We start from the raw sequence: 20803 nt of genomic DNA on the forward strand, positions 1-20803 counted from the left end.
TAATAGACCAAATATTGTGTACCTAATTTATTCTGCCCACAGCTTCCTACACAAAACGCAACAGGATGAAGCGGCTATTCAGATGCATTGCTACAAATATATTCTGTTTGATCCAACTCCACTTACACCACCAGTAACAACTATCTGAGAACATAACCACAGAGTCACAGGTGGGCATGATCACTATGTTTGTACAACCATCCTTGGAATCAAGGTCAACAAGCCACTCTGCATTCCCAGAAAGGCTTCCGGTTCCACAGTGCAGAAGTTGCATCTTCCTTACTTCGCTGAAGAAAGCCAATCCTGTGATCTGGTGCTCTTCATCACCTCGCTCCAGGAAGGGAACTAGGAGGTACAAGATCCTCAAAAGGTCATAATTGGAGGTCTGAAGCATGATTCTGGTTAGAAAGACAATGCAGATGCATACCGTTATGGCCAGTGGTTAACTCTACACTTGGGAATTTTTGTAAATGTTTGGGGTGCTCTAACCAAATGTTAATAATAATAATAATAATAATAATAATAATAATAATAATAAATTTTATTTATATCCCGCCCTCCCCAGCCAAAGCCGGGCTCAGGGCGGCTAACAACAATTAAATAATCCAACAGTTTACCACTGCGCACCTTGCAATAAGGCCTACTCCCCGATGGTGATCTTCGCAGCTGGTGAGGAGCTCCCAGCCCCGCTCCTTCTCAATAAGAGTAAACTCACAATAGCACCTCACAGCTAGGAGAAGAGTCTTCAGTGCTGCTACAATATAGCTGAATTTAAAAATAAAATAAAATATGAGACACATCAAGAAGCAGGTGTAGTACAGTGGCGACTTCCAGTTGGGAAGTCCCCAGTTCAAATGTTACCTTTGCCACAAATCCACTCACTAGGTGGCCTTAGCTAAGGCTAGACTTAACCCTCCATCTGCAATATGGGGATAATACTAGTCTGCTTTACAGGGCTGGTGTAGGATTATCGATGAAGCACTAGAGCACTTTGGAGAAATTCTATACAGTTGTACCTTGGTTCTCGAACGCCTTGTGACTCGAACGTTTTGGCTCCCGAACGTCGCAAACCTGGAAGTGAGTGTTCCGGTTTGTGAATGTTTTTTGGAAGCCAAATGTCCGACGTGGCTTCTGTGGCTTCTGCTTGAGTGCAGGAAGCTCCTGCAATCCATTGGAAGCCGCGCCTTGGTTTTCAAATGTTTTCAGAAGTTGAACATACTTCCGGAACTGATTCCGTTCGAGAACCAAGGTATGACTGTACACAATTTAAACACTGTTGCTCAGCACTAGCTGAAGCTTCTGAATCAGACTCAGGAGCAGCCCCGTATATAGCATACACTGCAGTAATCAAGCATTGAGGTTACTAATAAGGTTACAGTGGTCAGGTTGTCCCTATCCAGGAATGGCTGCCTAGTCGTACTCCTGAACTGCTTCTGCAGGACATACATTTTGAAAGGACACCACTCCCTCCACTTCCAGGAGAATTGGTGGCCTGCAGGCGAAACCCACCATGCCAGGCCTTTTAAACCAGCCCATTACCCTCTCTTCAGCATCTCTGCTTGCCTGGCAACCTTTCCTCTGCCCACTTCCTGCAAAAGAGCCATGTTTGGGAACTGCCACTTTTATCATTGCAATCACTGGAGAATGCTGGCTCCTCTGATGTGTGTGATGCTGTGTCCACCCACCAGTGCCCCATCAAGGGCATTGCCAGAAATTAAAATGGCGGCCTCCAAAACCACCTGCTTTTTTCAAAGGGAAGGGCTGGGACTCAGGGCAAGGCAAAAGTGGTGGGCCCCTTTTGTGGGGGTGGGTCCTTGCAGCTGCCTGAGGATGCTGATGCCAGGGCTAGATTATGCCCACCAACAATCTGCTCTGTGTGGGTGAGATTTACTCAAGAGAACATAGCACATGGATGCATGCCGTTACAAAGGAGCACGTTCACATGTTCTTGGGAGTGGGTTTGGCCCCTACCATAACAATTTCTCTCATATTTACCCCACAGGCTCAAATTCCTCCTGAGAATCTGAGTTCTTTATTACGCTGTGCCTGATGCTATAGTGCACCTGAACAAGCAGCGCCATCAGCAGCCGGGGGTAGATGTAGAGGGCCACTTCCGAACTTTTGGGCATAGATAACAGCTTCGAGAAAGCGCTGGCAGCCTGAGGGAGAGGGAGAAGGGAGAGGGAGAGAGAGACTGTGGTAAGATCTTTTCTCTGCAGAGTTCATTTATGTTTCTGGGGGTTGTTAGTCCTGAACCACTTAACCTTCCTGGATTAATTTTAAATGTAAACACCTCTTTCCGAGTCAGGTCAACGGTCTATGCAACCTCTGTATAATTAGGTATATATTATTAGGTATATTAACTGCAATTGATTTGAAAGCCTAGTTAACAAGGATGTGATTTTGGCAAGAATGGGCACCACCTGAAAGAAATGCAACCCTAAGCCTATTTATTCACGAGTAGCAGTCACTGGATTCAACACTTTTGCAGTAACATCACTCAGTTCCTTTACAATCTCCCTGCATGGAGAATGCTCCCTGTCGGACACCGCACGGCACATTTGTTTAATGTGACTGCTAGCAGATCACATGGCCAACAGTTACATGGGTTTACATTTGCTAGGAAGCAGCAGTGAATGTACATGCTAGAAAATACCTGTGCATGCAATCATTATGTGATGTGACATGTATAGGCTGCATGCTACTTCCTACAAGGGATTTTGTCACATCCAAAGCAGGTCCTGTGCCAAAGGAGTTTTGGAAGAAGTAATGGAACTTGCTTTAGGAACAGAAGAAGCTGCCTTCTGCTGAGTGGACCCTTGGTCCATTTAGCTCAGTATAGCATACACTGACTGGCAGCAGCTCTCCAGGCCTTCAGACAGGGTTCTCTCCCAACCCGACCTGAAGATGCTGGGATTGAACTTGGAACCTTTTGCAGGCAAGGCAGATGATCTACCACTGAGCTATGCCCCTCCTTCCTTCTCTCTAGGGAGCTCATTTGCAAAAACCATCCAGACAAATTGGTACAGTTCCTTACAGCCAGAGGTGTGATATAGTTTCCCGTGACCTTTGGGCTCAGCTGCAGCTTTTTCAGCAGTACATTCACAAGGAGAGTTAGGTCATCATTCGAACATGTTTTGGTCAACACATGCCACATCTCAGAAGCATACCTGCAATTTCAGGGGAGGGAAACAGAAACATTTCAGGTTGTATACCCACAACCATGTCAGTTGCCCCCTCCCAACTGTTCTGAGTGCATAAATCAGAGATGGGGAAGCTGTAGTCCTCCAGAAGTTGATGGGACTTCAGCTCCCATCTCCCCCCATCCAGCGTAGCCAAGGGACAGGGATGCTGGAAGCTGCTGTCCAGCAACGTTCGGAGGACCACAGCTCCCCCATCCTTGGCATAAATAAAGACTTCGAAGAGTCCCCAGAGAGCAACAATGGCTGCAGTGGTGGGATCAAAAGTATACCATGGAAATCAATCCACCAGGAATGATATGTTATGCTTAAGTAACTGAGGTGCAATACTGTTATTCGGACCAATAGAAATTATTGATTGGTCCTCATAAGGAAACATTCACAGAGATATGGCATGTGAGGAGAATGTCCCAATCTGCACTTTGTAAAATGGAGAGGAGAAGGTGTTCTGCAGACTTGGGGGCCAAACTAGATGTGACCCCTGAGGCGTGTGAATGCATCTCTGTTGCTTTACTTCCCCCTCTGCCCTAAAATAACAGCCATGCCTCTCTCTTTAGCATCAGAAATCCCTTGTTCTATTTCCCCTCAATCCAGAGCCCTCCTACATTTCCATAACCAGACCAGGCTTCTGCTCCAACCCTCCTAAATCCACGAGCTGTTTGCTTTTTCCGTATGGGAACTGGTTGTGAAGGATGACCGCGGGAGGCCATTCCGGTTCCCACTCTCTCCTTGCGGGAAAAGGTGGCACTCATAAGAATCTTCCCTGCTAGCTTTAGGTATTTTCTGATTTGTATTTTCTGGAGCACTGAGGCCTAAGTGCAGGTGGGAGAGAATGGGAACCTGTGTCCCCCCACCCCACCCCAAGGTGTCCAGGGATTGAAGGCTGACCCAGCAGGACTAAGCATCATTGAACTATGTACCTGTCGATTGGTAAAGGGCACTGGAGAAGGGCACTGCATACTTCTGCCATGTAGGTATGAGCCAGCTGGGCCAGGACCCCCATCATTATTTGCCTGTCCTGGTACTGGTAAATGGAACCAAGCTGCTGGTAGATCTTATCCACAATTTCCGGCACCTTGAAGGAAACAAGCATGCTTCAGTTAAGTGCCCTGCTAGAGGGAAGCAGCGCTGGGGCAGGGACCACACCACAAGGTACAAACCAGAGCCCTCAAAGAGCAGAAAACAAACATACATTTAAAATATGTCACCCAAAGCATCCTGGGAACTGTAGCTTTGTCAGGGGTAAACTGCAGTTCCCAGGAATATTTGAGGGAAGCCATGTGCTTTAAATGTGTGGTATGGATTCGACCCCCTGTTTTCATGGCCAAGCAACAAATCATTAAGATATTTATTATTTAAGATTATTTAAGGTATTTAAGATATTTATTATTGTTGCACTTTAACTGCTAGGGAGGGGGAGAAGTGCCTGTGGGATTTTCTGTCTCAAGTGCCAAAATAATGTGACTGGACTTAGGCTGGGGAGGCTATTTGCTCAGTCAGCAAAACATCTGAGGCTGGTCCTGGAGGTGAGAAGGCACAACGATCCCCTGCTCTGGTCATTTGGGTTCTCCCAAAGATTGGTAGAAGTTGGATGGCCATCTGTCATGGATGCTTCAGCTGAGATTCCTGCATTGCGGGGTGTTGGACTTGATGACCCTCGGGGTCCCTTCCCAGTCTGCAATTCTATGGTACAGGGAGCAAGCGTCAGCTGATCAATAATTAGGCACTGACACAGGAAAACATCCTGTGAGCACTGACAGAGCCTTGCCAAGACCTTCACCACAGATAAACTGTAAATGGGTTTTACGGTTTATCTCAGGGTATAAAATGGTACTGGTGCCTCTCAAGAAGCCGCCTCTGTCACTGCTGGGGTCTCTGCCGGCTCCAAACATCTCCTACCTGCCCATGTAACCTGTGCATGTATCGCTGCAGGATGACAGATGTGATGTCACGTGATGCCGCAGTGGTGCTCCTATTGGCTTCCTTTAGGCAGTCTATAGCGGTCAACAAAAGCTCTGTGATCTGTAGTGCTGTGAGGTACGGCAGAAATTCCTAAGAGAGGAGACACAGAGCAGCACTTTGTGGTAGGGGAAGCAGCTGAGAGGACAACAGCAAGGCAAGCTCAATTGGCAGGGCTTCCTTGTTCTAAGAGACCTTTGCAGGAAGGAATTAAGGGTTCTGTGGAGGAGCCCGTTCCTCTGCCACTTCACTTGGAAGTTAAATTCAACCAGCTACTTTGCTCCCAAGTAAAGGTGTACAGATTCAAAACCTGATGTTCTCAGCTTTTTATCTTACGGAGGAAACCAGACTAGTTCTTCTAGCTCAGGACTGTCTTCACTGGCGGGTAGTAAGTCTCCTGGGTTCCAGGCAAAGGACGTTCACAGCCCGGCCTGGAAATCCCATGGATTGAACCTGAGACCTTTCTTACCCAATGCACGTGCTCTCCCACTGCTCTTACAGCCCTTCTGCAAGTTTTATATCAGAAAACTGAAAATGGGGGCGATCCCATGCATGCAAGCTCAGAAGTGCCACAGAGTTCAATGGGTCTTTCTCCTCTCAAGGAAGTGCACGCAGAATTGCAGCACTGTTGACCTATGATCTGAAAGTGGAAATCTTTGCCTCAAAACACACTACAAAGATGTAGTAATAATTATGGTTCTGCCCCTACCTTACACCCTATCAGGACTAAGTTACGATGGCCTCTGCAGTTTGCATATCCTCTGCATTGCATCATATCCAGCACTGAACAATTACCTGAATAATATGGGTGATATTTTGATGAGACATAGTAGGGTCATAGGAACCCAGAATCTCTTCATACAGTTGGATCTCTTCTGCTTCCAGGGAGTTACTTTTGTTTTCGAAGCCTAACGAGAAAAAGAGTGACTTTAAAGTTTCTCCAAGCGGAGAGTTTGCTCTCAGGTTGCTGTGTGGGTGTCTGGAGTTTGGAAAAAAGGGAGAGAAGGAGCCAGAATGGCTGGCTAATGACACATAATGGCCAGGGGCCAAACTGTTCCAGCCACATCTTTTGTTAGGGAAATTGCAGGAAAATGGCACAGAATGGCCAACAAACACTTTGGCACTCACCCACAGCTAAGGTGGGTCTTGGGTTCAGTGTATGACAGCAACAACAGAAGTGTGTTTTGGAACAGGAAAGGAAGGCAGAAAAGACACAGACTGCTCCCAGGAAGCCACTATTTTGCAGGTGAGAATAAATTGCATGCCAACTAGTTAAAGTTGTGAAGGTTGTTTATTTAGATGATAGGCATACTGCTCATTGTACAAGCCACAGCACAGTTAAGTAACTAGAACAAAATAAGCTGTTTGCCTCCTCCAATGCTCCACTTGAACGTTTGCAAATAAAGCAAATATTACAGAAATGGCATATATCTCTCATCGTCTCTTCTCCAAAAGGAAGCCAAACCCTGGATAGCATTGCCCCTGGAACCTGGAGATGTGGGGATGCATAACAATAACCTGGCTCGGCCTGCCCCATTCCAAAATCCTCATTAATTCTCAAATTAGCTCTGGAAACTGCAGAGCGGGTATCCTGCTGCAACTGAGATGTGACCACCCATGATTTGGCACTGAGCTATAGATCAAGAATATCTTCTCCACCAGGGACCTCTCTCAAAGTCCCACTTTGTAGCTACATTAGGCAGGATCTTCTCCAGCTTCTGCACAGTGAGGACTACAGGGGTTGTCAGCACAAAATCCAATGCACTATGGCAGAGACAAAAGGAGCATCAAGGGCAAACAGACCAGTGTCTGCAGAACAGCTAACTAAATAAAAGCACTCTTTGCTGTTGCACAAAATGGGCATGTCTCTCCAGATTTTTGGAATCCCCTAACAATGATGCAATGCATCAAATTAATAGTCTCTGCTGTGGATCTTTCCAGAATTCCAGAATACTTCTTTCCACATGAAATAATAGAAAGTTGTTTTGAAAACTTTAAGTTGGTTTTAAGTTGGTGTGCGATTATTCAGCTGCAAAGCTGAAGGAAAGCACACACTGGCTTCTGATACCATTGAGAGGCTGCACCTCCTGCCTCACAACAAGAACATTGCAGCAATGTGAAGACCAATCTGGCTCCACCCATTGGCTAGTGAAGGTTCCTTCTCCCTCCCCATTCCTTATGTCTAATAGATTGCAAACTTGTGGTCAGAGACAATCTTGCCTTTTGATATATGTGCAGTGCTTAGAAAATAGGCACCTTATAATAACAGTATTCCTGTAGTTATTTGTCTGCATGTGTGTGCAGGTGTTTTGTCTTTTGCTAATGTGGAGGCCTGGAGTTTCTAAGCACCCGTTTTTTCTTCTGTGAAATGGGTATTATGTGGTGCCAACAACAGTTGATTCTTCTTCTTTATTAAATTTATTAAACACCTTCTCTCACTGCAGGGAACTCAAGGCGTCTTGACAAAAAAAAAAATATTTCCAAATGTGCCCTTGGGCCAAAAAAGAAGAAGAAGAGAGAAAATCGGGGATTCCTGATATAATGCAATACTGCCTTTTCAGTACTGGCCCCAACTTGGTGGAACGCTCTGTCACAAGATACTAGGGCCCTGCGGGACTTGACATCTTTCCGCAAGGCCTGCAAGACAGAGCTGTTCCGCCTGGCCTTTGGTTTGGACTCAGTCTGACCTTTATGTTTCCTTCTCCTTATGGTCTTGATTTATTGGCTACTTTAAAATGAGGCTGCATTTTAACCTGTATTTTAAATTGCCCCCCCCCCATTATGTTTTTACTGTGATTTTATTGTGTGTTAGCCGCCCTGAGCGTGGCTCTGGCCGGGGAGGGCGGGGTATAAATAAAATTAATTTATTATTATTATTATTACCCAGATATAATAAAATACAGGACATAAGAAGAGTCAAGGGCAACAAGTCAATGGCTGCCAAATAAAGTACAGTCTACTACTTCTATATAGATGCACAGTTTGGATACTGGAGTTATCACAGCTCCTATCTTACCCTTTTGGCGCAGCATAAGGGAGTACAGGAAATACATGCCTTCCATAGCCTGTTCACCAATTTCCTCTTGGGGGTCATTGAGACGCAGACACAGCTGACCAATCAGACGCCCAAGCTTAGGACATCCATCAGGTGACACCTGAATGGAGAAATTGAGAGTGCTGTCTTTTGACACTGCGGGGAAGAGAAGGAATCTTTGTGGTTCTTGAATGAAAAAAGTTCCCCAGTTTGGATGAACTGATGTTTGGAATTACATTGTCTTTTCCTGATGAGCCTTGTACCCTGTTCAGGCTATTCTCCTCGCACAAGGAGAGGGAAACAGGGCCATGCTAGCTGCCTCTACTGGCTCCACCATGCCTCCAACAGCCAGCTCTGCCACCCCTCCACACACAGGAAGGCAAACAACTGCAGCAGGAAGTCTGCTGCACTCTTAATGAGAACAAGCCTTGCATGATCAGGGGGTTCTGAGTCATGAGGGAAGCCTCCACAGAGACAATAGGCTTTGTGCGGCAGACACTGCAGAGTGCCAGTGTGTTGTTGTGGTTAGAGTGTTGGACTAAGAACTGGGAGACCTGGGATCTAGTCCCCATTTGACCACAAGGCTTGATCTTGCTTCTGAGCCTAACCTACCTCACAGGACAAAATGGAGGGGGGGGGGGAACTATGTACACCAACTGAAGTTCCTTACAGAAAAGGTGGGATATAAATGTAATAATAATTTTATTTATCTGATTCCATTTATGAATCAATTCACATAAATATATCCAAGCAGCTTCACAGTAAAAACCACAAACACTTAAAAACAATAGATAAAAGCAGTTTTAAAACCATTTCAAATCCGATTCAGATAGAACTGGGGTACAGACCTCCACTTAAAAAGGCTTGTTAAAGAAGAAAGGTCTTCCACAGGTCCCTGTGTGATATCTAGTGGAAGGGAGTTCCAGGGGCTGGGTGCCACCAAACTCAGGGCCCAATTCCTATATCATGTGGAATGGACTTCCTGGTGAGAAGGCATGTGCAGAAGGCTCTCTCCCTGTATATATAGAGGGCGAGATGATCTTTTAGATCATCTGGTCCCAAGTTGTACAGCTGTCTATGGTCTTACTTTTGCCCTTCCATGTTGCATAGGGGTGGCAAGGCTGGGCAATGGGGATGTGACGGAAGTGCTGGCTAGCTCTCTCACAGTTATCCTAATTGTGTGGGGCAGAATACCTTCACAGGGTTTAGATTCATACCCATTATCAGTTTGTAGCAGCAATACTGTGAAAAGGCTATGGCTCATGGCTGTAGCATGGTTTTTGCAGGATATAAGGGATTCAAGTTATAATAGGCCAGTTTTGTCTCTAATAGACCATTTGGATATTAGAAAATGTCTTGTTCATTTGCTTCTGGCCATCCCAGACTCTAGTCACTAATTCCCCACCCCCTTTTTCAGTAGAAGAATAGTGATGCAGAAATAAAGCACCAGATTCCAGTGAGTACCAGTCCCTAAACTTGCTAGCACAGTCAAGAGAAGAGACATAGGGTTGCTCTTTTGTTTGGTGTGTGCATCCCTTGAACCCATCCTAGGCCCCTCTAACCTTTTCACAGTCTCTATCCACTCACTTCAGAGCACAAGAGGAATGCAATATTCACACTACAGAGCCATTCACATCTATCTACCTCCATTTTCTGTCTTAAACATTTGCAGGTCTCACAAGACCCATTGCCCAGTCGCCTCAAGCCAGAGGGCAGAACTCACATGAAACGTGGGGCAGGTGGCTGCAAATTTTAACAGGGATACATAGGTGTTCGCTGCTCTTGCCCGCTCATGTGCTTGTCCTGATATCATCCAGGGCATCAAATGCTGTAAGGGTAGTGGGAGCAAACTGTTAGCAACTGTATAAGAAGAGAAAGTGCATACTATTGTAATTCTTCAAAGTCATGCTTTTGTCTTTCAGAAAGGAACCCAGGAAGCTGCCTTATTCCAAGTCCAGCCATCATTTCATTAAGCTCGCTATTGGCTACGCTAGGGTTTCCCAAACTTGTGTCGCCAGCTGTTTTTGGACTACAACTCCCATCATCCATAGGTAGCAAGACTAGTGGTCAGGGATGATGGGAACTGTAGTCCAAAACAGCCGGAGACCCAAGTTTCGGAAAACCTGGGTGGGGAACTTCAGGCATGGACCCTTCAGGTTGCTCTCTCAAAGCTGTCAAAACCTCACAGAGAGGAAGTAAGCTAGGTTACTTCCTCCCTCATTTCCCCCCCCGACCCTGACACTTTTCCTGGTTTCCAAAGATTAAAGAACATGGGGAAAGGGCACTTCCTGTGTTACTTCCCAATGTCAAGGAAATTGAAATTCCACTTTGGGTGCTTTCCTTCCGGTCTTTAAAGTTCTGAATAATGTCATGCTAAGTACTGTCAACAATCTTATGGCTTGCTGTCTGGCCTCTTATTCCCGTTGTTGTAACTCTCCCTGACCAAACTGAAAGGAGCCATTCTGAGTGGAAATCTTTGAAAATTAATTTTAACACCCCCTAAGAAAAACAAAAAACCCACAAGTAGATTTCGGTGAATGAGGCACTTCTATGCTCCATGAGCAGCAAATGCCATTTCAACCAAAGATCTGTCTGAGAGAGCGTGGTGTGGCAATCACACTGTTTGACTATAACAGGGCACAAACTGGTTCAAATCTCTACTCAGCCATGAACCTTATTGGGTGATCTTGGGCCAGTGAGTATCTCTCATTCCACGATGACTCACATGGTTGTTGTGAGGATTGTATTGGCACGAGGAGAACCATATACACCAAGAAAGAAAAGAAAAGAAAGACTACTTCATGAACCTAGCTATAGGGCATATTCTCATCACTTGTGATTCTTTGAGCCACAAATAGATAACAGGAGCTTACTTCTAAGAGTGTGGCCAGTTCATCTATGTTTGGTCTTTCTGCCAATAAGCTTTTCAGCATTGATTCTATAGCCTCTAAGGTCTGCTTGTACAATGCCTGAGAAGGAAAAAAAATGTTGCATAATATATTACTATAACATTGCAGGTGCAACACCTGCGGGAGAGGAAAAGGCTAAAGAGTAAACTCTACACAAATCTGGAGTGGAGTCCCTAAGATGGTTGGGTGGCACCTTGTACGCCTGTTTCCAGCAACTCCTGCAGCCAAGCTTGTGCCAAATGTATTGCTCTGCTTTCCTTTGGACCACTGCAAAAGCAACACGGGAGGCAGCAGTTACAAGTTACCAGTCTCTGTAGCCATAGCTGTGATTCTCCAGCAGTTTGACTTCACCCCTGGAGGTGCACTCCATTGTCTCTCAAGACAGCTGGATGCCAACAGTGTCCATGAACTGACATAACTAATAAAGCTGTGATTCAAAAGTGAGTGTAACTCTCCCCCATAAGCCCTATTACAGTGCATAGGGGTTGCCTAACAGTGAACAACATGCTCAGTGTATTTCGTCCTACTTTTGCCCAAGGATGGGTTAAGATGGTTGGGGGCCCTGGTGCAGTTCCCAAAATAGGGTCCCCTTCTTCCTAAAAAAAGGAATGCATGAAGTAAGGTCCCACAGATAAGTTTTGTGATATCTTAAAGATTAACATGTTTATAATGGCATTAGCTTTCTTGAACTACACGCAAAAACCCTCTTTCACACTCTCAGCAAACTGCAGGCAATTTTTTTTTCTTTTTTGTGAACCTTGATAAACAAAAACTCATTGTTTTTGCTCACTTCCTGCCCTGGGCCGGTCACCAACCCAGCTTCACCTAGCTCACATGGTCATCGTGAACATATAGGAGGTACAAAATGGCTTCAAAAGGGAACTTAGGGCTTGTTATCATCAACATCAAATTTGGGTTCCTTTAACCAGACTGATGTATCTTTGTTCCACACAGGGTCATGTTTTTGCCGCCCCCTTCCCCAAATCAGTACAGTTCTTTCTCTTTTCTTTTTAAACCGTATAGATTCAAACAGCAAGATGTTCTTATTCGGGCACATACCGTACCCTCTCCATAAGCAGTAAATTGGTCGTGAGAAATCTTATGCCCCCCCAGACTGGACGCAAAATCTCACCAGCCCCAGCTAGAATAGCCAAAGGCAAGGAATGATAGGAGCTACAACCCAGCAAGAGACATCTGGAGGGACACAGTTCCCCCCCACACCTGCAACAAAGTGAGAAAATACCTGTACGTCAACTTCTTCTTTGCTCTGACTTTGTAAAGTGTCAATTGAGGGCAAGGCAAAGACGCTGGCAATGCAAGTGCTGAGCAGCTTCTCTTTAGGCCAATGAGAAGGCTCCACTTGGCTGAGGAATGGCGGTCGGGGGAGAAGAAACAGAGCATTCAATGTACGTTACGATTCTTCCTTACGGAAATGAAGCTTAACACAGAAAAAGTTCAGAGTACCGAGGAAAGAAAATAAACCATGTCTGAGCTGTGTAGTGCCTACTGGAATGGGCAGGCTACAAAGGGGTAGCCACTGACCAGAATCTGGTGTGAGTATGCCTGCCTTGAGCCCATGGCTCTGACTGGAATTCAGAACTACCAGGGTCAAGATCAGAGGACTCCATGCTCACCAATGTAGGTCATGTGATTCGTCAGTAGCGCAATAAAGCAAGACAATCCCTTCCATATCAACGGAGCTGAGACAGGTTTGGCTTTTCTGTGTAGTTTGTTTCAAATAATTCCACAGATACAGATGATGATGATGATAATAATAATAATAATAATAATAATATTCTTTATACCCCACCCATCTGGCTGGGTTACCCCAGCCTGAGGTAGTCTCTTCCTGATGGCATTATTCAACTCTATTCTTAGCACTTTTCTTCTGAGCTTTGCTTCAACATTTGGGTCAGGGAGGATGTTGAGTTGTAGATCCGACATACCTTAGGTCCTGAATGAGAAGCATGCCCTGACAGCGCAAAGCTGTGGAGCGCGAGTCGATGCTGTCCAGAGGCAGATCTAAAATCTGTGCCTGTGAAAGAGCAGCAGCAAATTCTGTGAGGAAAAACTCTTCACGTGTCTGCTCTGTTCACCAAAGTTGCTGCTACAGCTGCACTAATGTGTGATTCCCCCCCCCCTGCACTGGTCAAACACTTACACCAATTGTACAAGCTATTAAATACACAAATAAAGGATGTGCATTGCATCTGACTCACCATTGTTTGCTCCACCAGCTGCAATTTCTGATTCCCATGCCGATAGTTTTGATTACCGTTCCCACTCATTTTTGAATCGAATTCCTGTGAATGCATATGAGACTAGCAAGAAAAGGGTGGAAGATTTTAATAGCATTTTCACATATGACCGTATTTGTTCAGAACCAGTTTCCAGAGCCAGTTGCATCATAACATGTGAAAGGAGGGCAATAGAATGCTGAATGGCATTAGACATTCTGCTGATTGCCCGGTATTCTCTGCTTTAACACAGAAAACACGCATGTAAACATAAAGGACCCCTGGACGGTTAAGTCCAGTCAAAGGTGACTATGAAGTTGCGGCGCTCATCTCGCTTTCAGGCTGAGAGAGCTGGCATTTGCCCACAGACAGTTTTCCGGGTCGTGTGGTCAGCATGACTAAACTACTTCTGGTGCAACGGAACACCATGACAGAAGCCAGAGTGCATGGAAATGCTGTTTACCTTCACGCTGCAGCGGTACCTATTTATCTACTTGCACTGGCATGCTTTTGAACTGCTAGGTTGGCAGGAGCTGGGACTGAGCAACAGGAGCTCCCTCCCTCATGGGGATTCAAACCACCAAGCTTCCGATCAGCAGCCCAAGAGGCTCAGTGGTTTAGACCACAGCGCCACCCGTGTCCCCATCCAGCCAGTACAGTGGGACCTTGGGTTACATATGCTTCACGTTACAGACTCCGCTAACCCAGAAATAATACCTCAGGTTAAGAACTTTGCTTCAGGATGAGAACAGAAATCGTGCGGTGGCGGTGCGGCAGCAGCGGGAGGCCCCATTAGCTAAAGTGGTGCTTCAGGTTAAGAACAGTTTCAGGTTAAGAACGGACCTCCAGAACGAATTATCGTAAGTACGTAACCAGAGATACCACTGTACTGGGATACAGGAAGGGAGCAATACCTTTCTCGTGGAAAGCTGTTTACTAAGACTTTGAACATAATAATCGGAAATCAGTACCATCTCTGCTTTTTCTATTTCCTTCACTCACAATCAGTTCACTTTCCCTTAGTCTTCCCTGAACAATGTGCAAGAAAGTAATCCCTATGATTATACAAGGGCCAGGTCGTCTGAATGGGAAAAGGAAGACTAAGTTCTAAGAGGTCATGTCACCATAGTAGAAAAAAAAGAGGAATATTTTTATTTTGCAAGACTTTGAAGTCAGCAAATGATCTATGAGCTAACATGGAGGGTGAGTCCGTGACTGGGATGGGCCCATGAGAAGAGGGACCCTCATTATACTGGTATAGTCTGATCTCCTCCGTTAGCACCTTACCCCAAATTGAAATTATCTATTATTCAATAAAGCTTTATGCCTTCCAAGGTTGAGCTCTTGCACTGAAATATGTTCTGAAGCTATCTAATATTAAGGTTCAGGTATATGCAGAATATTGCAGATGTGTTGAAAGGAAAGTGCAGGGAAGGGCAATGTTAGAGTTAGCAGAGTATTAGGAACAGATTCCTACCATTTTATCACGGTCATCAGAGGCTAGCGGTGTTTCCTTTTCCTTTCCTTTTGCGTCATACAGCATCATTCCATAGGCATTGCTGGAGGTTACTGAAGCTGTTACAAAAAAAAAAGTAAATGGAACTGAGGTTGCAGTTGGAACAAAAATGTCTCCTGGTACTGTTACTCTAACACAGGGGTGGATAACCTTTGACCTCCCAGATGTTGCTGCCATCATCCTTGGTCATTGGCCCTGCTTGCTAGAGCTGGGAGTTGTAGTTCAGCAACATCTTGAGGGCCAAAGGGTTCCCACCCCTGCTGTTGGGATGTGTGACAATAAGCCGAGGTTTGCTCAGACTTGTGCAAAAATCTCCTTCCTCCAAACACGACTCTTTTGTTCATTTCTAATCTCGAGCCATTTATTTGGGACTCTTTCTTTGAAACTCAATGGTAGGTCATCAAGAAGTTAAAACATAGTTTCACGGTGCAAATTAAGACTTCCAGCTGAGGAAGGGTTCTATGCAAGTAGAAATCCTCCAACTGCAATCTTCATCTAACTTCATCTAACCATAGCAAGAGCTATGGGGTTTTGGTATCTACCTATCATCTACTTACTAACATTATTTCCATTCCACTTAATATATAAAAAATATCTCACTCACAGTTCTTTCTCCAGTCTCTGCCCCTTCTTCGGCAGTTGCTTTAGTAGACTGGTAAAAATCTAACTATCAAATTGCCAGTCTAATTTTGGTACAACGGCAAAATCAGAGCCGGAAAGGACAGATAATATTTCTTTACTTCACACAGGCCCTGTCTGGTTTAAAGCTGTTTGGTCAAGTACTTAGGAAGTTACCTTATAATGAATCTGGCTATTGGTTCATCTAACTCAGTACTTGATTACAATTTTTCACACAAGTGCCTGGTGGGCATCAGTGAGGAACCTGCTGTTTCAATATTGTGTAAGTTCTGCCTGGTGGTTTAAAGTAGTAACAGATGCATTGTTGCACCTGTTTTCTATTTTACCACATCATTTTAAAACTTGTTATCTCACTTTGGAATTGCCCGTGGCAATAAAAAGTAGGTAAGAAATTACTTAAATAAACTAAACCGAACTGGGTGATATCCAATGCGAGTAATCATCAGAGTAGATTCCACGGACTTGATTCCAGTGGGTCTACTCTGAGTGTCACTTAGCTGAGTATCATCCACTGACTTGCAGTGGCTTCCCAAGGTCTTTTGGATGTTACGGTTCCCTAAAGATAACCACCTAGAAGCATTAACAAGGCAACTAAGGTTCAAGCTTGTGCATTGTCAGATGCACATTGGGGAATGAGCTAAAAGATTCAGGTTTTAGTATTTATGCCTTATATATTGTACTTAGTTCTTCACTCTACATATTTACTCTCCAAACCCTAGAGGTTATTTGTCTTCACCTTCAGAAATTGTATCTGGCAGGCAGTTTTCCAACAGTAGGGGATTCTTGGATAATTCTCTCTTTGTCGTCAGGGGGCACTGTTGAATTGTTTGGACTTCAGCTGACTCTTCATTCTCAGTTTTTTTTATTTCTTTTTCCATCTTTGGGATCACAGGGAGTTTGTGTTTGTTTGTTTGTTAATTACCAGAAGAGCAACTGATTCTTCACCAGCTAGAAAAAGATTGATGGTATTGTCCTTCCCTTACTCATTCACAAAGATCTATAGTAAGATCCATTTTGAAAATCCTGACTCATAGCTTGAATTCTCCAGACTTAGGCATTCCAGTCTTGAAGACCGATGTTCACGACATGAGCAGTGTTCCTGTATGAGGGTCAGGAATTTAGAATGTCAGTGATGCCTTACTGGTGAACTTCAAATATTTTGCCTTGCAGATTTTCGGCTGGCTTTGGTCCTCCTGCTGTTGCATTGCTGTGAGATGGCTTAAGCCATGCTTCAGTTTAGTGTCACTGGAATCTGGGCTCATAGTTTATCTTGCTCCAGACAAACTACATCCCACAAATAAGGTTTGTCTCCAGTTTATAGCTCAAGGTTTTTCTGGAGGAAACAACTCACGAGCCCAAGCTCAGGCAACATGCTAAGCCAAAGCATGGCTTACTCACAGCAGGACTTGTGGATGAACAAAGTGGCCTCAATCTGGCAGCTTCCACACTCATGCATTCACATCAAACCATGGGTTGACTTACGTGTAAACTAGGGCATATAGAGTTGTGGTGGAATCAAGCCTTCACATTGTGATTAGGGTTGAAGTCTGTCCAATACCCTATTAAAAACAAAGCAACTGTATTGGAGAGGACCCTAACTGCCAGACTCTCTTCTGAGCTGATCGGTAGAGAGTTCTGTGTACATACAGAAGTTATCAGGTTTTATAGAGATGGTGATGTTATTACAACTTGATTAATTAGAGATCACAAGATATTAGCTGGGGGGGGGGGGAGGAAAACAGCATTGGTGGTCAAAAACCCTTCACCTTTTAAACTTTATGCTGACTTTATGCTTGTTTTACACTCTAACCATGGAATTTAGATAGTAAATAGCTCAAGCCTACGCAGTCCAAGATCCTTGCAGAACCCAGACCTATACATTTTGGTTCCATAGGCAGCTCTTCTAGTTCCTTTAAGAGAAGGAAGTATAAAAGACAGTCTAGTGTCTTTGTAAAAAGAAAAGTTGACAACCAATTCAGATTTTGATACGAAATGTTTGGAAAGCAGTAGTCAGCACTGGGAATGTGAAAACCAATATGCCTTGTGGTTGGAAGCACAGCTAAAGAATCTCTGACAGATGACCATCCAACCTCTCCTGAAATACCTCTACGGAAGGACAGTCCACCACCTCCCGAGGGAGCCTGTTCCACTGCTGAATAGCTCTTACTATTGGAAATTTCTTCCAAATGCTTCATCAGAATCATTTGAATCCACTTGTTCAGGTCCCATGCTCTGGAACAGCAGAAAACAATTTCACTCCATCTTCCATGTGACAGCCCTTAAGACATTTGAAGGTGGCTATCATATCAGTTCTCCTCTCCTCCAGGCTAAACATATCCAATTCCCTCAACTGTTCCTCACAAGACTTGGTTTCCAGACACTATCATACTGGTCACCCTTCTCTGCAGACCATCTAGGTTGTCAATATTCTTCTTGAACTGTGGTGCCCAGAAATGGACACAGGACTCCAGGTGGGATCTGACCAAGGCAGAATAGAGTGGTACTATTATTTCTCTTGATCTGGGCAGTATACTTCTTTTATAAGATGCTCAGCTGATCCCTACAGAAAGCTCACACACTTGCTTACTTGTTGGTGAACACTCACAGCCATTTGCTAGTTTCACATTCCTTTTCCTCTGAGGGAAGAAAGGTCTTACTAGTCAATGTCACAATGGAGATGTTTGTGTCATCGTTCAAGCCAACAGTGCTGGTTGTATAGTATCTAAGATCCTGAACACAATGGGTAAGGTAGCTGACCATGGTTGTAGAATAATACTCGCTGTCTTGAGCACTGCCCTTTCCTTGGCCCTGTCTTGTATCCCTTAGCAGTATGCTATTGTTTTGGGTAGGGAATCATCCCTACTTCCATCTCTTGGTTTCTTGGGATTTGCATAGAAATAATCCATAATTAAACATGCCAAACAGATTTGTTACATTTATATTTAGTATCTCAGAAACATGGGACTGTAAATAAGTAGAATTACCAAGGCGACCTAGTCATGTACTAAATGATTCTGACACATTTGTGGATAAAAGTATTAGACCAGATACTGAGGAACTGATGGACTCAACCATAGAGACTCAGTTGAGCAGATCAGAAAAAGAAATAAATACACTTGCTTACTTGTTGGTGAATGCTCCCAGCTGTTTGCTGGGTTCACATTCCTTTTCCTCTGAGGGAAGAAAGGGCTTACTAGTCAATGTCACAATGGAGAGGTTTGTGTCATCATTCAAGCCAACACTGCTGGTTGCATTGTATCCAAGATCCTGGGTAAGGGAGCTGAACATGGTTGTGGAATACTGTAATATTTGCTGTCTTGAGCACTGTCCTTTCCTTGGCCCTGCCTTGTATCCCTTAGCAGTACACTATTGTTCGGGGTAGGGAATCATCCTTACTTCCACCTCTCAATTATTTCTTCTGTCAAGAAGGATGATTCCGAAGGAGCCCTCCACCTTTACTTGTCCAGGGAGGATGGATGAGAGAGAGCCCAAGTATATGAAACAGAGAGACCCCCCAAAAGGGAGGGTAAAAGGTAAAGGTAAAGGTATCCAGTTGTGGCCGACTCTGGGGTTGCGGCGCTCATCTCATTTTATTGGCCGATGGAGCCGGCGTACAGCTTCCGGGTCATGTGGCCAGCATGACTAAGCCACTTCTGGCGAACCAGAGCAGCGCACGGAAATGCCATTTACCTTCCCGCTGGAGCGGTACCTATTTATCTACTTGCACTTTGACATGCTTTTGAACTGCTAGGTTGGCAGGAGCAGGGACCGAGCAATGGGAGCTCACCCCGTTGCGGGGATCCCCCAATTCTCCCAGTCACAGGAACACAGTGGGAGGAAGCAACCCGACACTTAATTCTCATCTCGCAGCACACCAGAAGCACACCAGCAGGAGTAAGTACAACCCTAGACGAAACCTAGACGAAACCAGTCATTATCCCAGGAGATGCTGGCTTCATGCAATGGCTGCTTTTGCTTACATGCTGAACTTCAAGCAGGCCAATCCAAGCTATATTTATTTGGGGATAAATGCCACTGAATTCAGTGGGGCTTTCATCCAAAGTGAGTGGGCATAGGGCTTCCTTTGCAGTAATTCTAAGCACAGGGAACCATGCCCGGGACACCCAGGGGGAGCCAGAGCCTGGGTCACATCCTGGTCCAAAGTGGGTCACAGAAGCAGCACTATCACCACACAAATATCTGGCAAAAAGGGAGAGAAATGGGTTCCCCAATGCACTTTGGGGTTAAAGCCCTGGATTTCAAAAAGTTGAAAACTACTGTCCTAATTGATCAGTTTGCTGCTGGTTTGACATTTGTACAATTTGACAACAACAATGCTCTAAGCAGACTGAAGCTAAATTCCACAGAATAGGATTTATTGTAAGGATGTTTTTATTCCCAAGAAAATGTGTAAGAGATGGTAGGAAAGGGGGGGGGGGGGAGAACAATGACCAATAATGGTAACATCCCTACCAGATATCTAAGTTAAATGGTTATGCACTTAAATGGTACTTCAGAGTACTCAAAGCACTCCACCTATGTAGTTCTTGTTTGTATGTAACAAACTATGTTTTTACATTACATGAACAAGTACAGGGATGGGGAATGTGTAATTCTCCAATTGTTGAACTCCCATCAGCCCAAGGCAATGTGACCAGGCCTTCTCAGAGGCCTGGGGAGGCTCATAGACCCCTTCCTGCTTTTGAGGCCCCATAATAATAAATGCAGTCATGGAAATATGACAACATGCAAAAACAAAATGAGGCATGTGGGTGGGGGAGGAGGAAATAAGACATAATTAGATTTTTTAAAAAGAATACTTTCCCAGTCTCTTTCTGTGCAAATGCATTTATTCACATTTAGCATGTGGCAAAATCTGCATCACTTAACAAAAAAGTACCGGTAATGTCTTTTATCAAATCTCATCTCTTATTTGCTTAAATTTGCAGTTCTGAACTAAATTACCTTTCTCCGATTGGCCCTGAACATGGCAAAGGGTGAGGGAAGATGGGAGGTGTAAGCCAACACCTTCTAGAGCAGCGGTTCTCAACCTGTGGGTCCCCAAATGTTGTTGGACTACAACTCCCATCATCCCTGAGCTCTGTTCTTGCTAGCTAGGGGTGATGGGAGTTGTAGTTCAACAACATCTGGGGATCCACAGGTTGAGAAAGGCTGTTCTAGAGGGTCACAGGCTTTCCATTCCTAGCTTACAGTGCAATCCTAAACATAGCTACTCAGTAGCAAATCCTATTTAATTCAATGGAGCTTATTTCCAGTTAGGTGGGGCTAAGATTGCAGCCTTACTCTCT

General features: G+C 44.7%; 1 protein-coding gene across 20 annotated transcripts in view; it reads right to left on the reverse strand.

Annotated features, from left to right (window-relative positions):
• The window catches only part of MROH7 (maestro heat like repeat family member 7), a 29629-nt gene that overhangs the window by 7819 nt on the left and 1007 nt on the right, over window positions 1-20803 (reverse strand). For 2 of the 20 annotated variants that reach the window (XR_013988256.1, XR_013988257.1), the window contains exons 1-17: window positions 18082-18129; window positions 16977-17053; window positions 16231-16593; window positions 14817-14914; window positions 13322-13423; window positions 13049-13137; window positions 12346-12466; window positions 11067-11162; window positions 9917-10021; window positions 8176-8314; window positions 5955-6067; window positions 5100-5252; window positions 4121-4275; window positions 3038-3170; window positions 1996-2159; window positions 628-765; window positions 284-398 (exon numbers count right to left, since the gene is read on the reverse strand). Coding sequence is in view for 18 of the 20 variants with exons in the window: in XM_081012448.1 (XP_080868574.1) it covers window positions 284-398; window positions 628-765; window positions 1996-2159; window positions 3038-3170; window positions 4121-4275; window positions 5100-5252; window positions 5955-6067; window positions 8176-8314; window positions 9917-10021; window positions 11067-11162; window positions 12346-12466; window positions 13049-13137; window positions 13322-13423; window positions 14817-14914; window positions 16231-16372 (1863 nt within the window). In the remaining 2 variants the exon portion in view is untranslated. Of the gene's footprint in view, window positions 1-283; window positions 399-627; window positions 766-1995; window positions 2160-3037; window positions 3171-4120; window positions 4276-5099; window positions 5253-5954; window positions 6068-8175; window positions 8315-9916; window positions 10022-11066; window positions 11163-12345; window positions 12467-13048; window positions 13138-13321; window positions 13424-14816; window positions 14915-16230; window positions 16594-16976; window positions 17054-17598; window positions 17623-18081; window positions 18152-18618; window positions 18696-20803 lie in introns of those variants that run through there. The other 18 variants (XM_081012441.1, XM_081012446.1, XM_081012448.1 and 15 more) reach the window with 17 other exon arrangements.

The sequence above is a fragment of the Podarcis pityusensis genome (assembly GCF_964106645.2).
Source record: "Podarcis pityusensis genome assembly, chromosome: 6".
Taxonomy (NCBI): domain Eukaryota; kingdom Metazoa; phylum Chordata; class Lepidosauria; order Squamata; family Lacertidae; genus Podarcis; species Podarcis pityusensis.